General features: G+C 40.6%; 1 protein-coding gene and 1 pseudogene across 3 annotated transcripts in view; one reads left to right on the top strand and one right to left on the bottom strand.

Moving 5' to 3' along the window:
* Window positions 1-24,076, top strand: part of USP18 (ubiquitin specific peptidase 18) — a 61,428-nt gene that overhangs the window by 11,733 nt on the left and 25,619 nt on the right. For 2 of the 3 annotated variants that reach the window (XM_028121138.2, XM_028121137.2), the window contains exons 3-8: window positions 894-990; window positions 7,800-7,945; window positions 21,534-21,613; window positions 21,894-22,040; window positions 22,409-22,504; window positions 23,251-23,418. In XM_028121138.2, coding sequence (XP_027976939.1) covers window positions 894-990; window positions 7,800-7,945; window positions 21,534-21,613; window positions 21,894-22,040; window positions 22,409-22,504; window positions 23,251-23,418 — 734 coding nt within the window. Of the gene's footprint in view, window positions 1-893; window positions 991-2,756; window positions 2,868-7,799; window positions 7,946-21,533; window positions 21,614-21,893; window positions 22,041-22,408; window positions 22,505-23,250; window positions 23,419-24,076 lie in introns of those variants that run through there. The other variant, XM_028121139.2, reaches the window with a different exon arrangement.
* On the bottom strand, window positions 2,744-3,238 carry LOC114222567 (ubiquitin-ribosomal protein eL40 fusion protein pseudogene; annotated as a pseudogene).

The following is a 24,076-nucleotide window of genomic DNA, read 5'->3' as shown; positions in this document are numbered from 1 at the left end:
TTGGCTTCCAGCCTCTGGAGGTGAGCTTAGATTAGTGAATCTCCCCCAGAGCTCCCCCCCCCCCTGATTTCCTTCAGCCACATGGTGAGGACTGGGCAGGGGCCTTTCCGCTGGAGTCTGAAATAGACTAGCTAGGAAATTACTTTTCTCTGAGCTCCATAGATGTCCATTCTGACTCAACTCTGTAGGGAACAACTTAAGTGAGAGGAATGCTCCCAGTTATGGTTTCTGTAATGTTTCTTTGTCTTTGCTCTTGTAACAATTGCTTGTACTGCTCATTTGACATTGCATAATACTCTTTCTTGTGACAGCTCTCTTTTCCTAATGAACTATTAAAAGTTTTACTGCTGGATGTGAGGGCGATCTGGCTGCGACATCTGTCACCCCGTTGATTGCCAGGGTTGATGCGGCTGATCTGGCTGGCTAGGCAGGTGTCCCCTTCCTCCCTCACCACTCCACGGGCGCCCCGCCCGAAGCTGCGCGCTTGGTCCAAGAGGATGACCTTCCCTGATAGGGGAGGACCATTCCTCCGTCAAGGGTATACAGTAGCTGCGCTCCCCTGCTAGGACCCCCAAACAAGCTCTCCAGGTCCATTTGTAGGAGAACATAGGGTAGTCAAGCTTCCGAAACTCCAGACACATCCAAATGAGGCGCTGCAGGTGGCAGTCTGCCTTGCTTTAAAAAAAAAAAAAATGTACTGCTATTTCGCTTTTCAGAGTCCCATGATTTATCTCTCCTCTCCAATTTTTTGCAAGCTCTTTAGTGAAATCTTTGTACCTCTGAAAGTATTTTGCAGGATTTCATGTCCTTAGTAGGTCTTAGAAAAACTGATTTTTGTTGAGTCCCTTAGCTTGCCCTTGTCCTCAGTATTTTTTCTTCTCTTCCCTGTATAGGCCCAGTTGGTTTACACAACATTGGACAGACCTGCTGTCTTAACTCCCTGATTCAGGTATTAATTATGAATGTGGGCTTCACCAAGATATTGAAGAGGTGAGACTAACATGTATATTATTGTACATTTTCATATATTCAGTTTTTCACAGTGACTTGTACTTTTAAAAGTCTTCTTTGAACAGTTGCCAGAGAAAAGATCTTGTTCTGAATAATAATCACCTAAGAAGTTTAGAAAGAAATATGAATGCCTGTTTCCATCACCAGGTTTCAGTTGGTCTAGCGTGGGGCTCAGATACTGGTACTTTTATTTTTAATTTATTTTAATTAATTAGTTTTTGTTGTTTTTAAATTTAAAATCAATTTAATTAACATATAGTGTATTATTAATTTCAGAGGTAGAATTTAGTGATTCATCAGTTGCATGTAACACCCAGTGCTCACTCCATCAAGTGCCCCCTTTAATGCCCATCACCCAATTACCCCATCCCTCCCATCCACCTCCCCTCCAGCAACCCTCAGTTTATTTCCTATAGTTAAGAGTCTCTAATGGTTTGTCTCCCTCTCTGATTTTGTCTTATTTTCTTTTTCCTTCCCTTCCCCTATATTAATCTGTTTTGTTTCTTAAATTCCACACTTTTAAAGACTCCCCAGCTGATTTGAAACTGCAGCCAGGATTGACAGCCACTGATTTGGTTAAAACAATGTTGGGAGTAGATCAATATCAGAAATATCAGAGGAGGAATAAATCAACAATTAGGCCCCTGAATCTCTCCATTGATTTCTCTCAAACAGGACACACACACGCAAAGTGTATATATGTATGTATATATATTTATACATGTATGTACTTTATCACACATTCTTTTTTAAAAAAGGTTTGTTTACTTATTAATTTAATTTAATTATTTTTTAGAAAGGTTTTTTTCTTGCCCCTAAATTCTTTTTTATTTTTTTATTTTTTTTAAAGATTTTATTTATTTTTTTTGTCAGAGAGAGAGAGAACAAGCAGGGGGAGCGGCAGGCAGAGCAGGAAGAAGGAGAAGCAGGCTCTCTGCCAAGCGAGGAGCCCAATGTGGAACTTGATCCCAGGACTCTGGGATCATGACCTGTGCTGAAGGCAGATGCATAACCGACTGAGCCACCCGGGCGTCCCCCTAAATTCTTTTTTTAAAGTTTTTTATTTCAATTCCAGTTAGTTACCATACAGTGTAATATTAGTTTCAGGTGTACAATATAGTGATTCAGCACTTCGATACATCACCTGGTGCTCATCACAAGTGCACTCCTTCATCCCCATCACCTATTTCACCCATCCCCCTGCCCACCTCCCCTCTAGTAACCAGCAGTTTGTTCTCTGTAGTTAAGAATCTGTTTCTTAGTTGGCCCCTCTCTTTCTTTTTACCTCTATGCTCATTTGTTTTGTTTCTTAAATTCCATAAATGAGTGCAATCCTGTGGTATTGTCTTTCTCTGACTTATTTTCACTTTAGCATAATACTCCTCGCTCCATCCATGTTGTTGCAAATGGCAAGAATTCATTCTTTTTTATGGTCCAGTAATATTCCATTATATTATGGGATAATAATATAATGGAATATTAAGATAATAACCTCTTTTGTTAGGTTTATTCGTAGGTATCTTACAGTTTTTGGTGCAATTGTAAATAGGATTGATTCCTTGATTCCTCTTTCTTCTGCCTCATTGTTACTGTATAGAAATGCAGCTGATTTCTGTGCTTTGATTTTATATCCTGCCACTGCTGAATTCCTGTATCAGTTCTAGCAGTTTGTTTTTTTTTTTCCAGTCAATGAAAGGAAAACTTTATTGAGGCCCCAGGCCCTTAGGGCTCGGGCAGGAGGCTGCCCTGTGGGCAAAGGAAGAGCCGGTGGAGGGGCCTTATTTGACCTTCTTTTTGGGGCGCAGGATGTTGGTGTGGCTCCACTTCTTGCGGCAGTTGACAGCACGGGGGTGCAGGTGAGCGTAACACTTGCGGCAGATCATCTTGTCACAGTTGTATTTCTGGGCCAGCTAGCGGAGGGAAGGCTCGATGATGCCGCCCTGGAGGCGAAGCACCAAGTGCAGGGTGGACTCTTTCTGGATATTATAGTCTGACAGAGTACGGCCATCTTCCAGCTGTTTGCCCGCAAAAATCAGACGCTGCTGGTCAGGTGGGATGCCCTCCTTGTCTTGGATTTTGGCTTTGACATTCTCAATGGTGTCACTGGGCTCGACCTCGAGGGTGATGGTCTTGCCCGTCAGGGTCTTCACAAAGATCTGCATCTCTGCATCTGGCGCGAATCCGCAAGGCCGCTGCCACCAAACCACTCGACCACCCCGTTGAAGAGAAAGAGTTCTAGCAGTTTTTTGGTGGAGTCTTTTGGGTTTTCCACACAGAGTATCATGTCATCTGTGAAGTGTGAGAGTTCGACTTCTTTGCCTATTTGGATGCCTTTTATTTCTTTTTGTTGCCTGATTGCTGAGGCTAAGGACTTCTAGTACTATGTAGAAAAACAGTGGTGAGAATGTTCTGTCCCTGTCCTGTTCATGAGCTTAGGGGAAAAGCTCTCAGTTTTTCTCCATTGAGGATGATATTCTCTGTGGGTTTTCATATATGTCTTTTATGATCTTGAGGTATGTTCCCTCTATCCCTACATGGTGGAAAGTTTTTATCAAGAAGGGTTGTTGTATTTTGTCAAATGCTTTTTCTGCATCTGAGAGAATCATGTGGTTCTTGTCCTTTCTTTTATTAATGTGGTGTATCACATTGACTGATTTATGGATATTGTTATGACCCTTGCAGCCCAGGAATAAATCCCACTTGGTCCTGGTGAATAATCCTTTGAATGTACTGTTGGATCCTATTACCTAGTATCTTGGTGAGAATTTTTGCATCCATGTTCATCTGGGACATGGGTATGAATTCTCCTTTTTGATGGGGTCTTTGTCTGGTTTGTCTGGTTTGGGGATAAGTGTAATGCTGGCCTCAAAGAATGAGTTTGGAAGTTTTCCTTCCGTTTCTATTTTTTGAACCAGCTTCAGAAAAATAGGTATTAGTTCTTCTTTATTTATTTTATTTTTTAATTTAAATTCAATTAGCCAAAGTATTGGTTTTTTGATATAATGTTCAATGATTCATCAGTTCAGTATAACACCCAGTGCTCATCTCATCATGTTCTTCTTTAAATGTTTGGTAGAATTCCCCTGGGAAGCCATCCAGCTCTGGATTCTTGTTTTTTGGGGAGATTTTCGATTACTGTGTCAATTTCCTTGCTGGTTATGGATCTGTTCAGGTTTTTTATTTCTTCCTGGTTCAGTTTTGGTAGTTTATATGTTTCTAGGAATGCATCCATTTCATCCAGATTGCCTAATTTGTTGGCATATTGTTGCTCATAATATGTTCTTATAATTGTTTGTATTTCTTTGGGGTTGTTTGTGATCTCTTTCATTCATGATTTTATTAATTTGGGGTCTTTCTCTTTTCTTTTGATAAGTCTGGCTAGGGGTTTATCGATCGTAATTCTGAGAACCAGCTCCTAGTTTCACTGCTCTGTTCTACTGTTTTTTTCTTTTCTTTTTTTAATATTTATTTGACAGAGAGACAGAAAGAGAGGGAACACAAGCAGGGGGAGTTGGAGAGGGAGAAGCAGGCTCTCCGCCAACCAGGGAGCCCGATGTAGGGCTTGATGCGGGGCTCAATCCCAGGACAAGACCTGAGCTGATGGCAGATGCTTAACAACTGAGCCACCCAGGCATTCCCCCCTTTTTTTAATTTCTATTAATTAAATTCATTGATTTCTGCTCTCATCTGTATTAATTCTCTTCTCCTGCTGGATTTAGGCTTTATTTGCTGTCTTTTCTCCAGCTCCTTTAGATGTAAGGTTGGTTGTGTATTTGAGACTTTTCTTGTTTCTTGAGGAAGGCCTGTGTTGCTATATACTTCCCTCTTAGGACCATCTTTGCTGCATCCCAAAGTTTCTGAACAACTGTTTTCATTTTTATTTTATTTGTTTCCATGTATTTTTTAATTCTTTAATTTCCTAGTTGACCCATTCATTCTTTAGTAGGATGTTCTTTAACCTCCATGTATTTGTGGTCTTTCCTTGTAGTTGACTTCAAGTTTTAAAGCATTGTGGTCTGAAAATATGCATGGAATAATCTCAATCATTTGGTATTGGTTGAAACCTGATTTGTGATCCAGTATGTGATCTCTTCTGGAGAATGTTCCATGTGCATTTGAGAAGAAAGTGCATTCTGCTGCTTTGGGATGAAATCCTCTGAATGTAACTGTGAAGTCCATCTGGTCCAGGGTGTCATTCAGAGCCCTTATTTCCTTGCTGATCTTTTGCATAGATGATCTATCCATTGCTGTGAGTGAGTTGTTAAAGTCCCCTACTATTAATGTATTATTATCAATGTGTTTCTTTAATTTTGTTATTAATTGGTTTATATAATTGGCTGCTCCCATTTTGGGGGCATAAATATTTACAATTGCTAGATCTTCTTGTTGGATAGGCCCTTTTATTATGATAGAGTGTCCTTCTTCATCTCTTATTACAGTCTTTGGTTTAAAATCTAGTTTTTCTGATATAAGGATGGCTACTTCAGCTTTCTTTAGATGTCCATTGGCATGATAAATTGTTCCCCACTCCCTCACTTTCTTTTTTTTTAAAGATTTTATTTATTTATTTGAGAGAGAGACAGATAGTGAGAGAGATAGCAAGAGAGAGCACAAGCGGAGAGGAGAGGGAGAAGCAGGCTCCCGCCGAGCAGGGAGCCTGATGTGGGGCTCCATCCCAGGACCCTGGGATCATGACCTGAGCCGAAGGCAGACACTTATCTGACTGAGCCACCCAGGTGCCCCTCCACTCCTTCACTTTCAATCTGGAGGTGTCTTTGGGTCTAAAATGAGTGTCTTGTAAGCAGCATATCGATGGGTCTTGTGTTTTTATCTTTCCTGATACCCTGTGTCTTTTGATTGGAGAATTTAGTCCATTTGCATTCAGAGTAAGTATTGAAAGATCTGAAGTTAGTGCCATTGTATTACCTGTAAAGTTGCTGTTCCTGTATATTGTCTCTGTTCCTTTCTGGGTTTTGTTACTTTTGGGCTCTCTGTTCACTCAAGGGATACCCTTTGATAATTCTTGCAGGGCTGGTTTAATGTTCACAGATTCCTTTAGTTTTTGTTTGTCCTGGAAACTCTTTCAGCTATTTTCTCGTCAAATAAATTTTCTGTCCCCTGTTCTCCCTCTTCTTCTTCTGGGACTCCTATAATACGGATGTTATTACAGTTATAACTCAGTCCCTGAGTTCCCTAAGTCTATTCTCATGTTGCATAATTCTTCTTTCTCTCTTTTGTTCAACTTCATTGCTTTCCATTATTTTGTTGTCTAGGTCATTAATTCAGGGGTTTGTGTTGGTTTTCTGGGGGAGGGGCTCACCACACTGGTACTTAGGCAAGCATGACTGAGGAGGGTTGTTTTACTGGAGCTCAGGGATATGGGGCTTGGTGTAGGTAAGTTAGGCAGCCTGCTTTGGCACTGTGCTGCTTCCCACAGTTGGCTCTGTGTTCATGCTGAGGGGTGGGGGAGGGAAATGGTGCCACCTGGCTCTCTTATTCCTGAGTGGGTCCCTGTGCATGGTCCCTCTCAGGGATGTGCTCTGAGAGGAGCAAATAATCTCCCCACTGTATGCCCCAGGCACACTTCAGTTCCCTGTTTCCATGCTATCTGACCCCCGGGTTGTTTCCTGCCTTCTCTCCAGGAACAGCACAGTGACCTCTAGGCTCTATTCCAGTCAAGCCCTCTGATCTTGGCCCTGGCCCTCTGATCTCTGGCTATAGTTTCTGCTTTAAGCCCTACTGACTACAAGAACTCATGAAATTCTACTCCTCTTCTTTTCTAAGCCAATGGCTTTGGGGAAATGTTCTTCTTGTGTGTTCTCCTGTGTGCTCCTCTCTCTCTCTCCCCCTTCTCCATGACCATGGCTCCCTCCCCTCTGCAGCACCTGCAGTCTGTTTTTCCTCTAAACCACATCTCTGCATTTCCTACATTCTTTAATGTGACCTCTTCTCTCCCTTTATTTTATTTTTTTAAAAAGATTTTACTTATTTATTTGACACAGAGAGAGAACAGAGAACAAGAGAGAAAACAAGAGAACATTTAGTTATTGGAAGAGGGAGAAGCAGGCTCCTCACTGAGCAGGGGGCCTGATGTGGGACTCGATCCCAGGACCCTGGGATCATGACCTGAGTGGAAGGCAGTTGCTTAACCAACTGAGCCATCCAGGCACCCTCTTCTCTCCCTTTAGTTGTGGAGTTTGTTCTGTCTTCAGGTCAACTTTTGCGTTGATCTGATGGTTATCTAGTGTTCCTGGGACTAGTTGTGTTCCTCCTCCTATTGGCTCAGGCAATGAGAGATGCCTATAATTAAATAAATCATTTTCAAAATAAACTGACATTCTTTCATGTCCTTTATTGCCAGGACCTAGATCAGTATTTGCCTTTTCACTTTGGAGTACTTCAGGCTGGACACTTTGCTGTGGACCCGGGACCCTCTTCATCTGCCCTTCATTTAAGTGTGATTGTTGGGCAGAGTGGGGAGAGGGGTGAGGCAAGAGTTGTCTGATTTCCACTCCCCGTCCCGCCTTGAGAGGATACTCTCTATAGCCAATTTGCTAATATGGTACTTCTCAGCCTTGTTTATACATTTAAAACATCTGGGAAACTTAAAAATTCTGATAACTGGGCTCCACTATCAGAAATTCTGATTTAAAAAAATTCTGATTTAGTTAGTCTGCAAAGTGGCCTGGACATGGAGAGTTTGGGAAGGTTCCCCAAGTGATTCCAGTATGCATCTAGCATTGAGAACTGTGGGGATAAGGAGGTTCACGGATGTTCTTATTTGGCAGGATAACAGTACCAAGGGGAACAGAAGAACAGAGGAGAAGTGTTCCCTTCCAGTTGCTCTTGCTACTGGAGAGGATGCAGGACAGCCGACAGAAAGCAGTGCAACCTATGGAGCTTGCCTACTGTCTCCAGAAGTACAATGTTCCAAGTAAGATAACCTTCTCAGCTCTGAAAGAGAGGGAGAGGGAGGAGGTTGGGGAAGGGGAAAGTGGGGGGAGTGCCTCAAAGAATGAGTCAGGAGCTGTTCCCTCCTCTTTTTTGTTTTGGAAGAGTTTTTGAAGGGATAAGTATTAGTTCTTTAAATGTTTCTTATAATTAAGCCAATTCTGGACCTGGGCTTTTCTTTGTGGGAAGTTTCAAAATGACTGATTCAATCATTTTCCTTTTTATAGTTAGGGTTCTTTCTTCAGGTTGAAAAACTGAACTCCCTTTAGCAATTTTTTGTAAGAAAGTGTAGTGGTGATGAACTTCCTTAGCATTTGTCTGGGAAAGTCTTTATCTCTCTTTCACTTCTAAAGTAAAGTTTTCCAGATTGGCAGTTTTTTTCTTTTATCACTTTGAATATGTCATTCCACTGTCTCCTGGCATGTAAGGGTTGTGCTGAGAAATCCCCTGATAGCCTTATGGGGAGTTCCCTTGTAAGTGATAAGCTCCCTTTCTCTTAATTATTTTAAGATCTCTCCTTGTCATTGATTTTTTTATTAGGTTCAATTAGCCAACATATAGTAAGTACATCATTAATTTTTTAAAAATTTTTTGTTAATCACCATACATTACATTAGTTTTTAATGTAGTGTTCCATGATGTATTGTTTGTGCATAACACCCAGTGCTCCACGCAGAACATGCCCTCTTTAATACCCATCACCAGGCTAACCCATCCCCCTGCCCCCTCCCCTCTAGAACCCTCAGTACATCATTAATTTTTGATATAGTGTTTAATGATTCATTAGTTGCTTGTCATTGATTTTTAAAAGTTTTACTATTGATGTGTCTTGAGTTGAATGTGTTTGGGGTCTTAAGAGCTTCATGAACTTTGATGTCTAAATCTCTCCCCAGATTTGGGAAGTCTCAGCCACTATTTCTCTCTCTCTTTTTTTAAAATTTTATTTATATTCAATTAATTAACATATAGTATATTATTAGTTTCAAAAGTAGAGTTCAGTGATTCATCAGTTGTATATAACATCCATGTGCTCATTATATTCAGCAACCCTCCCCGCCCCCAGCAACCCTCAGTTTGTTTCCTATAGTTAAGACTCTTATGGTTATCTCCCTTTCTGATTTCATCTCGTTTTATTTTCCTCTCCCTTCTGATATGCTCCTTCATTTTATTTCTTAAAATCCACATATGTGTGAAATCATATGATAATTGTCTTTCTCTGATTGACTTATTTATAGCTGAGCATAATACTCTCTAGTTCTATCCATGTCCTTGCAATTGGTAAGATTTCATTTTTTGATGGCTGAGTAATATTCCATTGTGTATATATATATCCATGCATCTGTCGATGGACATGGCTCTTTTCATAGTTTGGTTATTGTGGACATTGCTGTTATAAACATTGGGGTGCAGGTGCCCCTTTGTATCACTATGTTTGTATCCTTGGATAGTAGTGCAATTGCTGGGTTGAAGGGTAACTCTAGTTACAAGTTTTTTAAAGATTTTATTTATTTATTTGACAGAGGGACAGTGAGAGAGGGAACACAAGCAGGGGGAGAGGGAGAGGGAGAAGCAGGCTTCCCGCTGAGCAGGGAGCCCATTGTGGGGCTCGATCCCAGGACCATGATCCCAGGATCATTACCTGAGCTGAAGGCAAACGCTTAACAACTGAGCCATCCAGGCGTCCCCATTTATAACTTTTTGAGGAGCCTCCATACTATTATCCAGAGTGGCTGCACCAGCTTGCATTCCCACCAGTAGTGTAAGATGGTTCCCCATTCTCTGTATCCTCACCAACATTTGTTGTTTCCTGACTTGTTAATTTTAGCCATTCTGACTGGTATGAGATGGTATCTCATTGTGGTTTGATTTGTATTTCCTTGATGCCAAATATGTTGAGCATTTTTTCATGTGTCTGTTGGCCATTTGTATGTCTTCTTTGGAAAAATGTCTGTTCATATCTTCTGCCCATTTCTTGACTGGATTTCTTGTTCTTGGGTGTTGAGCTTGATAAGCTCTTTATAGATTTTTGGATACTAACCCTTTATCTGATAAAACATTTGCAAGTATCTTCTCCCATTCTGTATTTTGTCTTTTGTTTAGTTAACTGTTTTGTTCGCTGTTCAAAAGCTCTTTATCTTGATGAAGTTCCAATGGCTCATTTTTGCTTTTGTTTCCCTTGTGTTTGGAGATGTGTCTAGCAAGAAGTTGCTGGGGCCGATGTCGAAGAGGTTACTGCCTTGTGTTCTCTTCTAGGATTTTGATAGATTCCTGTCTTACATTGAAGTCTTTCATCCATTTTGAGTTTATTTTTGTGTATGGTATAAGAAAATGGTCCAGATTCACTCTTCTGCATGTGGCTGTCTGGTTTTTACAGCACCATTTATTGAAGAGACTGTTTTCTTTCCATTGGCTATTCTTTCCTGCTTTGTCGAAGATTAGTTGACCATAGACATTCTGTTCCACTGATCTCTGTGTCTGTTTTTGTGCCAGTACCACACTGTCTTGATGATTACAGCTTTGTAATATAGTTTGAAGTCTGGCATTGTGATGCCACCAGCTTTGGTTTTCTTTTTCAACATTCCTCTGGCTACTTGGGGTCTTTCCTGGTTCCATACACATTTTAGGATTATTTCTTCCAACACTGTGAAAATGTTGATGGTATTTTGATAGGGATTGCATTTGATGTATAGATTGCTCTGGGAATCATAGACATTTTAACAATATTTGTTCTTCCAATCCATGAGCATGGAATGTTTTTCCATGTCTTTGTGTCTTCCTCAATTTCTTTCATGAGTGTTCTATAGTTTTCAGAGTACAGATCCTTTATGTCTTTGGTTAGGTTTATTCCTAGGTATCTTGTGTTTTTTGGTGCAATTGGAAATGGGATTGATTCCTTAATATCTCTTTCTTCTGCCTCATTAGTGTATAGAAATGCAACTGATTTCTGTGCATTGATTTTATATCCTGCCACTTTACTGAATTCTTGTATGAGTTCTAGCAATTTTGGTGTGGAGTTTTTGGATTTTTCACATAGAGTATCATGTCATCTGCAAAGAATGAGAGTTTTACTTCTTCTTTGCCAGTTTAGATGCCTTTTATTTGTTTTTGTTGTCTGATTGCTGAGGCTAGGACTTCTAGTACTATGTTGAACAACAGTGGTGAGAGTGGGCATCCCTGTCATGTTCCTGATCTTAAGGGAAAAGCTCTCAGTTTTCCCCCATTGAGAATGATATTTGCTGTGTGCTTTTTGTGTATGGCTTTTATGATCTTGAGGTAATTTTCCTTTATCCCTACATTGTAGAGAGTTTTAATCAAGAAAGAATGCTGTAGTTTGTCAAATGCTTTTTCTGCATCTATTGAGAGAATCATATGGTTCTTGTTCTTTCCTTTATTAATGTGGTGTATCACATTGATTTATGGATGTTGAACCACCCTTGCAGCTCAGGAATAAATCCCACTTGGTCCTGGTGAATAATCTTTGTTGGATCCTATTGGCTAGTATTTTGATGAGAATTTTTGCGTCCGTGTTCATCAGGGATATTGGTCTGTAATTCTCCTTTTTGATGGGGTCTTTGGTTTGGGGATCAAGGTAATGCTGGCCTCTTATAATGAGTTTGGAAGTTTTCCGTCCATTTCTATATTTTGAACCAGCTTCAGAAAAATAGGTATTAATTCTTCTTTAAATGTTTGGTAGAATTCCACTGGGAGGCCATTCGGCTCTGGACTCTTGTTTGTTGGGAGGTTTTTTTTTTTTAATTTTTATTGTTATGTTAATCACCATACCTTACATCATTAGTTTTTGATGTAGTGTTCCATGATTCATTGTTTGTGTATAACACCCAGTGCTCCACACAGAACGTGCCCTCTTTAATACCCATCACCGGGCTAACCCATCCTCCCACCCCCCTCCCCTCTAGAACCCTCAGTTTGTTTTTCAGAGTCCATCGTCTCTCATGGTTTGTCTCCCCTGGTTCGTCTCCCTCTCCGATTTCTCCCCCTTCATTCTTCCCCTCCTGCTGTCTTCTTTTTTTTTTTTTTAACATATATTTTATTATTTGTTTCAGAGGTACAGATCTGTGATTTAACAGTCTTGCACAATTCACAGTGCTCAACATAGCACATACCCTTCCCAATGTCTATCACCCAGCCACCCCATCCCTCCCAGCCCCACCACTCCAGCAACCCTCACTGTTTCCTGAGATTAAGAATTCCTCATATCAGTGAGGTCATATGATACATGTCTTTCTCTGATTGACTTCTTTCACTCAGCATAACACCCTCCAGTTCCATCCATGTCGTTGCAAATGGCAAGATCTCATTCCTTTTGATAGCTGCATAATATTCCATTGTATATATATATACCACATCTTCTTTATCCATTCATCTGTCGATGGGCATCTTGGCTCTTTCCACAGTTTGGCTACTGTGGACATTGCTGCTATAAACATTGGGGTGCACGAACCCCTTCGGATCCCTACATTTGTATCTTTGTGGTAAATACCCAGTAGTGCAATTGCTGGATTGTATGGTAGCTCTATATTCAACTTTTTGAGGAACCTCCATACTGTTTTCCAGAGTGGCTGCACCAGCTTGTATTCCCACCAACAGTGGAGGAGGGTTCCCCTTTCTCTGCATCCCCACCAACATCTGTCATTTCCTGACTTGTTAATTTTAGCCATTCTGACTGGTGTGAGGTGATATCTCATTGAGGTTTTGATTTGGATTTCCCTGATGCCGAACAATGTTGAGCACTTTTTCATGTGTCTGTTGGCCATTTGGATGTCTTCTTTGGAAAAATGTCTGTTCACGTCTTCTGCCCATTTCTTGATTGGATTATTTGTTCTTTGGGTGTTGAGCTTAAGAAGTTCTTTATAGATTTTGGATACTAGCCCTTTATCTGATCTGTCATTTGCAAATATTTTCTCCCATTCTGTCGGTTGTCTTTTGGTTTTGTGGACTGTTTCTTTTGCTGTGCAAAAGCTTTTTATCTTGATGAAATCCCAATAGTTCATTTTTGCCCTGGCTTCCCGTGCCTTTGGCGATGTTTCTAGGAAGAAGTTGCTGCGGCTGAGGTCGAAGAGGTTGCTGCCTGTGTTCTCCTTTAGGATTTGGATGGACTCCTGTCTCACGTTTAGGTCTTTCAACCATTTGGAGTCTATTTTTGTGTGTGGTGTAAGGAAATGGTCCAGTTTCATTCTTCTGCATGTGGCTGTCCAATTTTCCCAACACCATTTGTTGAAGAGACTGTCTTTTTTCCATTGGACATTCTTTCCTGCTTTGTCAAAGATAAGTTGACCATAGAGTTGAGGGTCCATTTCTGGGCTCTCGATTCTGTTCCATTGATCTATGTGTCTGTTTTTGTGCCAGTACCATACTGTCTTGATGATGACAGCTTTGTAATAGAGCTGGAAGTCTGGAATTGTGATGCCGCCAGCTTTGCTTTTCTTTTTCAACATTCCTCTGGCTATTCGGGGTCTCTTCTGGTTCCATACAAATTTTAGGATTATTTGTTCCATTTCTTTGAAAAAAGTGGATGGTATTTTGATGGGGATTGCATTGAATGTGTAGATTGCTCTAGGTAGCATTGACATCTTCACAATGTTGATTCTCCCAATCCATGAACATGGAACGTTTTTCCATTTCTTTGTGTCTTCTTCAATTTCTTTCATGAGTATTTTCTAGTTTTCTGAGTACAGATCCTTTGCCTCTTTGGTTAAATTTATTCCTAGGTATCTAATGGTTTTGGGTGCAATTGTAAATGGGATCGACTCCTTGATTTGTCTCTCTTCTGTCTTGTTGTTGGTGTATAGGAATGCCACTGATTTCTGTGCATTGATTTTATATCCTGCTACTTTACTGAATTCCTGTATGAGTTCTAGCAGTTTTGGGGTGGAGTCTTTTGGATTTTCCACATACAGTATCATATCATCTGCAAAGAGTGAGAGTTTGACTTCCTCTTTGCCGATTTGGATGCCTTTGATTTCTTTTTGTTGTCTGATTGCTGTGGCTAGGACTTCTAATACTATGCTGAATAGCAGTGGTGAGAGTGGACATCCCTGCTGCGTTCCTGACCTTAGGGGAAAAGCTCTCAGCCTTTCCCCATTGAGAATGATATTCGCTGTAGGTTTTTCATAGAGCTTTTATGATATTGAGGTATGTACCCTCTAACCCTAAACTCTGAAGAGTTTTGATCAAGAAAGGATGCTGTACTTTGTCAAATGCTTTTTCTGCATCTATTGAGAGGATCATATGATTCTTGTTCTTTCTTTTGTTAATGTATTGTATCACGTTGATTGATTTGCGGATGTTGAACCAGCCTTGCAGCCCAGGGATAAATCCCACTTGGTCGTGGTGAATAATCCTTTTAATGTACTGTTGGGTCCTATTGGCTAGTATTTTGGTGAGAATTTTTGCATCCATGTTCATCAAGGATATTGGTCTGTAATTCTCCTTTTTGATGGGGTCTTTGTCTGGTTTTGGGATCAAGGTAATGCTGGCCTCATAAAATGAGATCGGAAGTTTTCCTTCCATTTCTATTTTTTGGAACAGTTTCAGAAGAATAGGTATTAATTCTTCTTTAAAAGTCTGATAGAATTCCCCTGGGAAGCCATCTGGCCCTGGGCTTTTGTTTCTTGGGAGATTTTTGATGACTGCTTCAATTTCCTTAGTGGTTATAGGTCTGTTCAGGTTTTCTATTTCTTCCTGGTTCAATTTTGGTAGTTGATGCATCTCGAGGAATGCACCCATTTCTTCCAGGTTATCTAATTTGCTGGCATAGAGTTGCTCATAATATGTTCTTATAATTGTTTTTATTTCTTTGGTGTTGGTTGTGATCTCTCCTCTTTCATTCATGATTTTGTGGATTTGGGTCATTTCTCTTTTCTTTTTGATCAGTCTGGCCAGGGGTTTATCAATCTTGTTAATTCTTTCAAAGAACCAGCTCCTAGTTTCGTTGATCTGTTCTACTGTTCTTTTGGTTTCTAATTCATTGATTTCTGCTCTGATCTTTATGATTTCTCTTCTCCTGCTGGGTTTAGGCTTTATTTGCTGTTCTTTCTCCAGCTCCTTTAGGTGTAGGGTTAGGTTGTGTATTTGAGACCTTTCTTGTTTCTTGAGAAAGGCTTGTATTGCTATATACTTTCCTTTCAGGACTGCCTTTGCTGTATCCCAAAGATTTTGGACAGTTGTGTTTTCATTTTCATTGGTTTCCATGAATTTTTTTAATTCTTCTTTAATTTCCTGGTTGACCCATTCATTCTTTAGTAGGATGCTCATTAGCCTCCATGTATTTGAGTTCTTTCCGACTTTCCTCTTGTGATTGAGTTCTAGTTTCAAAGCATTGTGGTCTGAAAATATGCAGGGAATGATCCCAATCTTTTGGTACCGGTTGAGACCTGATTTGTGACCTAGGATGTGATCAATTCTGGAGAATGTTCCATGGGCACTAGAGAAGAATGTGTATTCTGTTGCTTTGGGATGGAATGTTCTGAATATGTCTGTGAAGTCCATTTGTTCCAGTGTGTCATTTAAAGTCTTTATTTCCTTGTTGATCTTTTGCTTAGATGATCTGTCCATTTCAGTCAGGGGGGTGTTAAAGTCCCCCACTATTATTGTATTGTTGTCAATGTGTTTCTTTGCTTTTGTTATTAATTGCCTTATATAATTGGCTGATCCCATGTTTGGGGCATAGATATTTACAATTGTTAGATCTTCTTGTTGGATAGACCCTTTAAGTAGGATATAGTGTCCTTCCTCATCTCTTATTACAGTCTTTGTTTTAAAATCTAGTTTGTCTGATATAAGGATTGCCACCCCAGCTTTCTTTTGGTGTCCATTAGCATGGTAAATGGTTTTCCACCCCCTCACTTTCAATCTGGAGGTGTCTTTGGGTCTAAAATGAGTCTCTTGCAGACAGCATATGGATGGGTCTTGTTTTTTAATCCAATCTGATAGCCTGTGTCTTTTGATTGGGGCATTTAGCCCATTTACATTCAGGGTCGCTATTGAAAGGTATGAATTTAGTGCTTGTATTGCCTGTAAGGTGACTGTTAACTGTATGTTGTCTGTGTTCCTTTCTGATCTTTGCTGCTTTTAGGCTCTCTCTTTGCTTAGAGGACCCCTTTCAATATTTCTTGGAGGGCTGGTTTCGTGTTTGCAAATTCCTTTAGTTTTTGTTTGTTCTGGAAGCTTTTTATCTCTCCTTCTATTTTCAATGACAGCCTAGCTGGATATAGTATTCTTGGCTGCATATTTTTCTCGTTTAGTGCTCTGAAGATATCTTGCCAGTCCTTTCTGGCCTGCCAGGTCTCTGTGGATAGGTCTGTTACCAATCTAATGTTTCTACCATTGTAGGTTACATATCTCTTCTCCCGAGCTGCTTTCAGGATTTTCTCTTTGTCTCTGAGACTCGTAAGTTTTACTATTAGATGTCGGGGTGTTGACCTTTTATTATTGATTTTGAGAGGGGTTCTCTGTGCCTCCTGGATTTTGATGCCTGTTTCCTTCGTCACATTAGGGAAGTTCTCTGCTATTATTTGCTCCAATATACCTTCTGCCCCTCTCTCTCTCTTCTTCTTCTTCTTCTGGGATCCCAATTATTCTAATGTTGTTTCGTCTTATCGTATCACTTATCTCTCGAATTCTGCCCTCGTGATCCTGTAGTTGTTTCTCTCTCTTTTTCTCAGCCTCTTTATTTTCCATCATTTGGTCTTCTATATCACTGATTCTCTCTTCTGCCTCATTTATCCTCGCAGTTAGTGCCCCCATTTTTGATTGCACCTCATCAATAGCCTTTTTGATTTCGACTTGGTTAGATTTTAGTTCTTTTATTTCTCCAGAAAGGTTTCTCTAATAACTTCCACGCTTTTTTCAAGCCCAGCTAGTATCTTTAAAGTCATGATTCTGAACTCTAGGTCCAACATCGTACTAATGTCCGTATTGAGTAGGTCCCTGGCTGACAGTACTACCTCTTGTTCTTTTTGCTGAGGTGATTTTTTTCATCTTGTCATTTTGTCCAGAGGAGAATAGATGAATGAGAGAACAAAATGCTAACAGGTTTACAACGTCCCCAGCAAATATACTGTATACAAATCAGAAAAGACCTGAAACCAGGGAAAAGAAAGGGAAAGAAAGAAAAAAGAAAGAGAAAAAAAAAGAAAAAAAGATAAAAACAAAAACAGAACAATACAAAAAAAGCAGAATATGATCTAATATGATCAGGCTAGTGCATAGATCAGTGCCACACACTAGATTTTGGGCGTATTTTGGTCTGTTAGAAAAAAGTGCCTCCTAAAATTTTAAAGGAAGAAAGACATATATGTACAAAATAAGGGTTGATACAATGAAGGGATGGAAGATGACTGTAAAGATGAAAATTATAGAAGATTTTATAAAAGGACTTGATAAGATAAGAAGTTGTTTGAAAAAAGAAAGAAGATTTAAGAAAAAAAAAGGAAAAAGGGAGAGAATGTGATCAGGCAGGAGACTAGAACAAAGCCATACACTAGTGATTTAGGGTATATTTTGATCTGTTAGAAGAAACTGTATCTCAAAATTTTAAAGAGAGAACAACTTATATATAAAAATGCCAAAAATAAGGGTAACTACTATGAAGGGATAAAATATGACTCTAAAAATGAAAAATAAAAAAAAACTGTTAACAAAAATTAACTTTGATGAACTAATGAATCATGGTAAAAAAGCATGAATTCTATGTGCAGTATTCCCCTAGCGCTGGAGTTCTCCCGTTCTCCTTGATCGGTAAACTTGGTCTTGGCTTGCTGGCTGTTCATGCTGATCTTCTGGGGGAGGGGCCTGTTGCTGTGGTTTCCAAATGTCTTTGCCGGAGGCTGAATTGCCCCGCCCTTGTCGGTCCGGGCTAAGGAAGCTGCTCGGGTTTGCTCTCAGGAGCTTTTGTTCCCTGCAAGCTCTCGGTACAGCTTTGGAGGACCAGGGCAAAAATGGTGGCCTCCCAATCTCCACCCAGAGGAGCCGAGAACTCGGGGCCCCGCTCCTCAGTGTGCCCCCAGAGAAAAGCAGTCACTCCTGTCTCCCTGGTCTCTGGCCGCACTCTGTGCTCACCCGGCCTGTGACCGAGCGTTGCTATCTCCAGCACCCAACCCCGTGTGGAGTCTCCAAACCCAGCAGATCCCTGTGGTGCGTTCCCGCGCCTCTCCTCCCCGGGAAGGAAGGGGAGTCTCCCCAGCTCTGCCGCTTGTTGGGTCCCTGCTGGAGGAGCAGTGGCCCGACTGGGCCGCGGATCACAGTTTATGGCAACCCCGAGCTGAGAGCCCGCGCCTCGGCTCCGTCTCTGCAGCCGGCTTCCCTGCTCCGATACCTGGGAGCTCTGCCGCACTCAGGCACCCCCGGTCTTTCTGTGACCCTGAGGGTCCTGAGACCACACTGTCCCGGGAGGATTCCACCCCCTGCTTAGCCACTGCAGCGACATCCCTCAGCTGAGCCGACTTCTAAAAGTTCCGATTTTGTGCTCCGCGGCTCTATCACTTGCCAGAAGCGGCCGGCGGAGGCCCCTTCCCCACCGTCTATCCTCCCGAATATCGCCTCGGATTCACTTCTCCGCACGTCCTATCTTCCAGTAAGTGGTCGCTTCTCTGTTCAGAGAGTTGTTGCTACTCTCCTCTTCGATATCCTGTTGAGTTCGTAGGTGTTCAAAATGGTTTGATCCCTATTCAGCTGAATTCCTGAGACCAGACGAAATCTAGGTCTCCTACTCCTCCGCCATCTTGCTCCGCCCCCCTCTTATCGATTTTTTAATCAGATTTTTTTTTGTCCTATTGTTGAGTTTGAAGAATTTTTTCATATATTTTGGATAACAGTCCTTTATAAGATAAACCTTTTGCAAATATTTTCTCTCAGGATGTGGCTTGTCTTCTTATGCTCTTGATAGTATCTTTCACAGAGCAGAAATTTTTATTTTTAATGAGGTCCAGTATATCACTTCTTCCTTTTATTGCTTGTACATTGGAGTTGCATCTAAAAAGTAATCACCAAACACAAGGTATTCTAGATTTTCTCCTTTATTATATTTAGGACTTTTATAGTTTTGCATTTTACATTTAAGTCTGTTATACATTTTGAATTTGTTTTCTTAAGGGATTTAAGGTCTGTGTATAGATTCATTTGTTTGCATGTGGATACTCAGGATTACAGCACCATTTGACAAAAAGACTGTCTTTGTTCTGTTGTATTGCCCTTGCTACTTTGTCAAAGAGCAGTTGATGTTGTTTATGTTGGTATATTCCTGGGATCTGTTTCATTCCATTGATCTATTTTTATGTTCTTTTATAATACCACATTGTTTTGATTACTGACACTTTATAGTAAGTTCAGAATTAGTTCTTTGATTTTCCCCCTCAATATTGTGTTGTATATTCTAGGTCTTTGCCTCTCCAAATAGACTTTAGAATCACTTTGTCAGTATTCTCAGGATAACTTGCTGGGATCTTGACTGAAATTGCATTGAGTCTATAGATCAAGTTGGGAAGAACTGGCATCTTGACAATGTTGAGTCCTCCTATCCATGAACATGGAATATCTCTCCATTTTTGTAGTTCTTCTGATTTCTGTCATCAGAGTTCATAGTTTTTCTCATATAGATCTTGTACATATCTGGTTAGATTTATACCTAAATATTTTATTTTCATGGTTTCTAATTTAAATAATATTATGCTTTTAATTTAAAATTCCCCTTAATCAAAAACTAATGATGTAATATATGTTGGATAGTTTAATATAATAATAAAAAAAAGAAGAAAATTCCCCTTGTTCATTGCTGATATATAGGAAAGTATATAGGACTTCTATAAGGTCCATAACTTTGTTTACCTTGTATCCAAGTTAGTTCCAGTTGTATCCAACTCCTAGTTCCAGGAGTTTTTTGTTGATTCTTTTGAATTTTCTACATAGATGATCATGTCACCTGCAAATAAGGACATTCTTATTTTTTTTCCAATCAGTATACCTTTATTTCCTCTCCTTATCTTACTGCATTCGCTAGGACTTCCAATACCACATTGAAACGGAGTGATGATAAGGGACATTCTTGTCCTCCACTAGAATATAGGTTTCTTGGGGATAGGAACTTCCTCTAGCATGTGCAATGCCTTGCACATAGCAGGTGTTAAGTAAATTATGGGTTGGGCAAATATCCCTGTATTTTTTAGATGAATCAGGACTCTTGGCTCTGGTATGGTCAGATGAGGCAAATGTCTTTACATGGCAAGGTCTTTACATGGCAAGATCTAACTTTATGTCCAATGTTGGCTTCATGGCAGGCAGCCTTCTGTAAATAATTCCCTGGAGACAGCATAGTTCAACCCTAGTTCCACTCTGTTTGTCTTTAGGTTTTGGGGTTATTACCTTAAAATATGGATTAATTAATTCATTCAGCTCATATATATAGGGTTCATCTATTACGTGACTGGTATTGTGCTGGTGCTGTAGATAAGGGAATAAGACTGATAGAGTCTTTGCCTCCATGGAGCTTACAATCTAGAGAACAGACAGGCCAAAACAAAAGTAAAACAAAAGAAAATGAAATCCAAAAATGTTAAGTACAAACTGTGGTATCATGAAGGAAATAAAATGGTGTTGAGATAGCTGATATGAGTATTTAATACATTTACAATAACTACCTTTTCTTGCAATGTCTTTGCATGTTGGCAGACATATATTCTTTTGTAAAATAGTCCTCAGTGTATTTTTCTTGTTCTTTGTATTCCTAGGTTTCTTTTAAAGAACAGAAATTCATTTATATCTGTCTTTTAGGCTTCTTATATAACATATGGAGAATTTACTGCTTAATTCCTGTTTCCTCTTAGCCAGCATCATCTAACACTGAGATGGTTCTTTCCTTTCTTGTTCTCCTAGATAGCTTTGGGGAAGACCTGGGTCACATATGAGTATTTGGGAAACTGCTCAATTTCTGGGAAATGACAAATTAAATAAAAGTACAGAGAAATGAATGGCCATTAAAATCTAATTAGGGTGTTGGCTTGGCTTGGAAATAGGAGAGAACCCACTATTGGATATTGATTTTATCTGGCTGGGTCCCCCAGTAGAGGCCAGTAGGCGTGGGTGACTAGTCAGAGGAAAGGAAACTTCTGTGATGCAGCTGGACTGGATTTTAACTGGTTTTTATTTTTTAGGATTTTATTTATTTATTTGACAGACAGTGAGAGAGGGAACACAAGCAGGGGGAGGGGCAAAGGGAGAGGGAGAAGAAGGCTCCCTGCTGAGCAGGGAGCCCCGACTTGGGGCTCCATTCCAGGATGCTGGGATCATGACCTGAGCTGAAGGCAGACACTTAATGACTGAGCCACCCAGGCGCCCCTGGATTTTAAGTTTTAAGAGGAGTTCTCAAAAATAAATAACAAGCTTATTTTTCATTTTTAGTACCTAATTAAAGCAGGGGGTGATGGTGATGGTGAAGGCTAGGAGAGGACAAAATGATGAGTGTTCATGTACATCTAGGTAGCTAGGGCACAAGGGCACGCATGAGAAATGTCCCTGGTGACCTCACTGATCGGGCTGTTACTTTTCTCTTTGTCCAGTGTTTGTCCAGCATGATGCTGCTCAACTCTACCTCACAGTCTGGAACCTAATTAAGGACCAAATCACAGATGTGGACTTGGTGAGATCCTAGAACCAGAGAACTCAGAAGTTTAAGATGCTGCTCATTTAGCTCATTCAGTAATCATTAATATAATGTATAGAGAGGATTAAAAGAGAAATCCACATAAAATGCTTATCACAATTCCATAATATTATTACTGTTATTATTTTGCACCTTTTGAAGAACAGAGAGCATCAATGGAGCTTCTATCTGGTGGCTATAATTTCTGGAAATTGACTTGACCTGTTTTATTTATGGCTTTGTACCCTTCTTTCCTCTTACCTCCTCTCTCTTACAGGTAGAGAGGCTGCAGGCCCTGTATACAATCCAGGTGAAGGAGTCCTTGGTTTGCCTTGAATGTACTGTGGAGAAGAGCAGAAACAGTAGCATGTTGACCCTCCCCCTTCCTCTTTTTGATATGGACTCAAAACCCCTGAAAACACTGGTGAGGGATTTCTTTTGGTTAATTTGCTGTATGCATAAACCGAGTGCTGCCCATGTGCCCTTCTTTAATCCACCGCTGCCTTTTAAAAAGTAATTTCTATTTCCTTTGCACAGTTCTAAGTTTCTCCTTTGATTTGGTGAAAAAAAAAATTGTTTCCTTTTACTTCCTTTTGTCCCACTGCTACCTTAACAAGTGCTCCCTCCTATTTTTCCATCCAGTCAGTAGGTACTTTTGGAGATCCTGTCACATGCACCCACACTGGGCCGGGTGTTGATGGGGGACATGGAGAGAACCAGAAGGAAAACTTAAATCCTCATCTGTAGGGTGGTAAATACTAACTCTGCTTTTTCTTTGATCTCCTGACACAGGAGGATGCCCTTCAATGTTTCTTCCAGCCCAGGGAGTTATCAGGCAAAAGCAAATGCTTCTGTGAGAAATGTGGGAAGAAGACTTGTGGGAAACAGGTACTCTCTGAAACCAGAAGCTTTCCTAGTTTGGGGTTGTCTTTCGTGGATTTCCTAATAGAGTCTTCATAGAGGCCTTGAGGGTACCATATGTTGTTTGAGGGAAGGAATCCATATCTGGCTAGTATCTGGGATCTTGGGCTTCTGATTTTCAGAGGCCCATCACTGAGAGGGCAGAGTCTTTTAAAAGATAAGGGAAGGGACGCCTGGGTGGCTCAGTCAGTTAAGCATCTGCCTTCAGCCCAGGTCATGATCCCAGGTCATGATCCCAGAGACCCCCCAGAGTGGGATTGAGTCCCACATCACATTAGGCTCCCTGCTCAGCGGTGAGTCTGCTTCTCCCTTGCCGCTGCTCACCCTGCTCAGAGCTCCCTTTGCCTGCTGCCCCCCCTGCTTGGGCTCTCTTTCTCTCTCTGACAAAATAAAGAAATAAAATCTTTTAAAAAGAGAGAGAGAAGAGAAGGTCCAAGAGCAGCAGGCAGAGTTTTCCATGCAGGGTTAGACTAGCTCTTTAGAGCAGACTCTCTAGATCCCCTGGTCTCTAGTTCCTGTGCAGAACCCTAGCGCTGCTCATGCCTTCTGTGGAGAGCTCAACAGGTTCAGCAGATGGGAGCCCTTAAATCTGTATTATATCATTCTGATCCCTTTTGGGGAAGAAGAACACACCACTGGCCCTGGTATTTCTCTACATCTACCTGTTTCAAGTGCCTTAGGACTTCATCTCCTTGGTAATTTTGCTTTTTCAGGTCTTGAAGCTGACCCATTTGCCCCAGACCTTGACAATCCACCTCTTGCGGTTCTCCATCAGGAATTCTCAGACAGAAAAGATCTGCCACTCACTCGATTTCCCCCAGAGCTTGGATTTAAGTCAGGTCCTTGTGATTGAAGAAGACCTCTGCAATGCTGAGGAACAAGTGAGAAGCCCCTAATTCCCTTCCATCCTCCATCTCTTCAGATCCCTTGTCTGCATGATTTTGCCTTTCCTCCCCTAAGGTGCTTGAAGTCACCCACTGAATAGATACAGCATTATTGTTCATCTCATCTGTCCTATTATTGCATCTCATAAATCATGGCTCTGCTGGCCATGCTCGGGGCACACAAAGGGAGGAAAACTCACCAGCAGTGGCTTGGTGTGATTCATAGAAACATATTCATATGTTCAAGAAACATTTATTTTTTAGAACAGTATTTTAATGATGGAAACCTGTGTGTTCTTAAATAGCAATGATGGGTTGTTATTACCATACTACTATCACCAACATTTGCTGTTTGTAGTTGTTTTTCTTTTAAGATTCAAAAAGCTTCTGTCGATGGACATCTGGACTCTTTCCATAGTTTGGCTATTGTGGACATTGTTGCTATAAACATTGGGGTGCAGGTGCCAGATGAAAAGATAAAGAAGATGTGGTATACATATACAATGCAATATTACTTAGCCATCAAAAAATATGAAATCTTGCCATTTGCAATGATATGGATGGAACTAGAAGGTATTATGCTAAGCGAAAAAAGTCAATCAGAAAGACAATTTTATGATTTCACTCATATGTGGAATTTAAGAAACAAAACAGG

Source organism: Eumetopias jubatus, unplaced genomic scaffold (genome assembly GCF_037043125.1).
Source record: "Eumetopias jubatus isolate StellerSeaLion01/CBP00866 unplaced genomic scaffold, mEumJub1_p1.0 scaffold_8, whole genome shotgun sequence".
NCBI lineage: Eukaryota > Metazoa > Chordata > Mammalia > Carnivora > Otariidae > Eumetopias > Eumetopias jubatus.
This window is presented reverse-complemented; position numbering and strand designations above follow the sequence as displayed.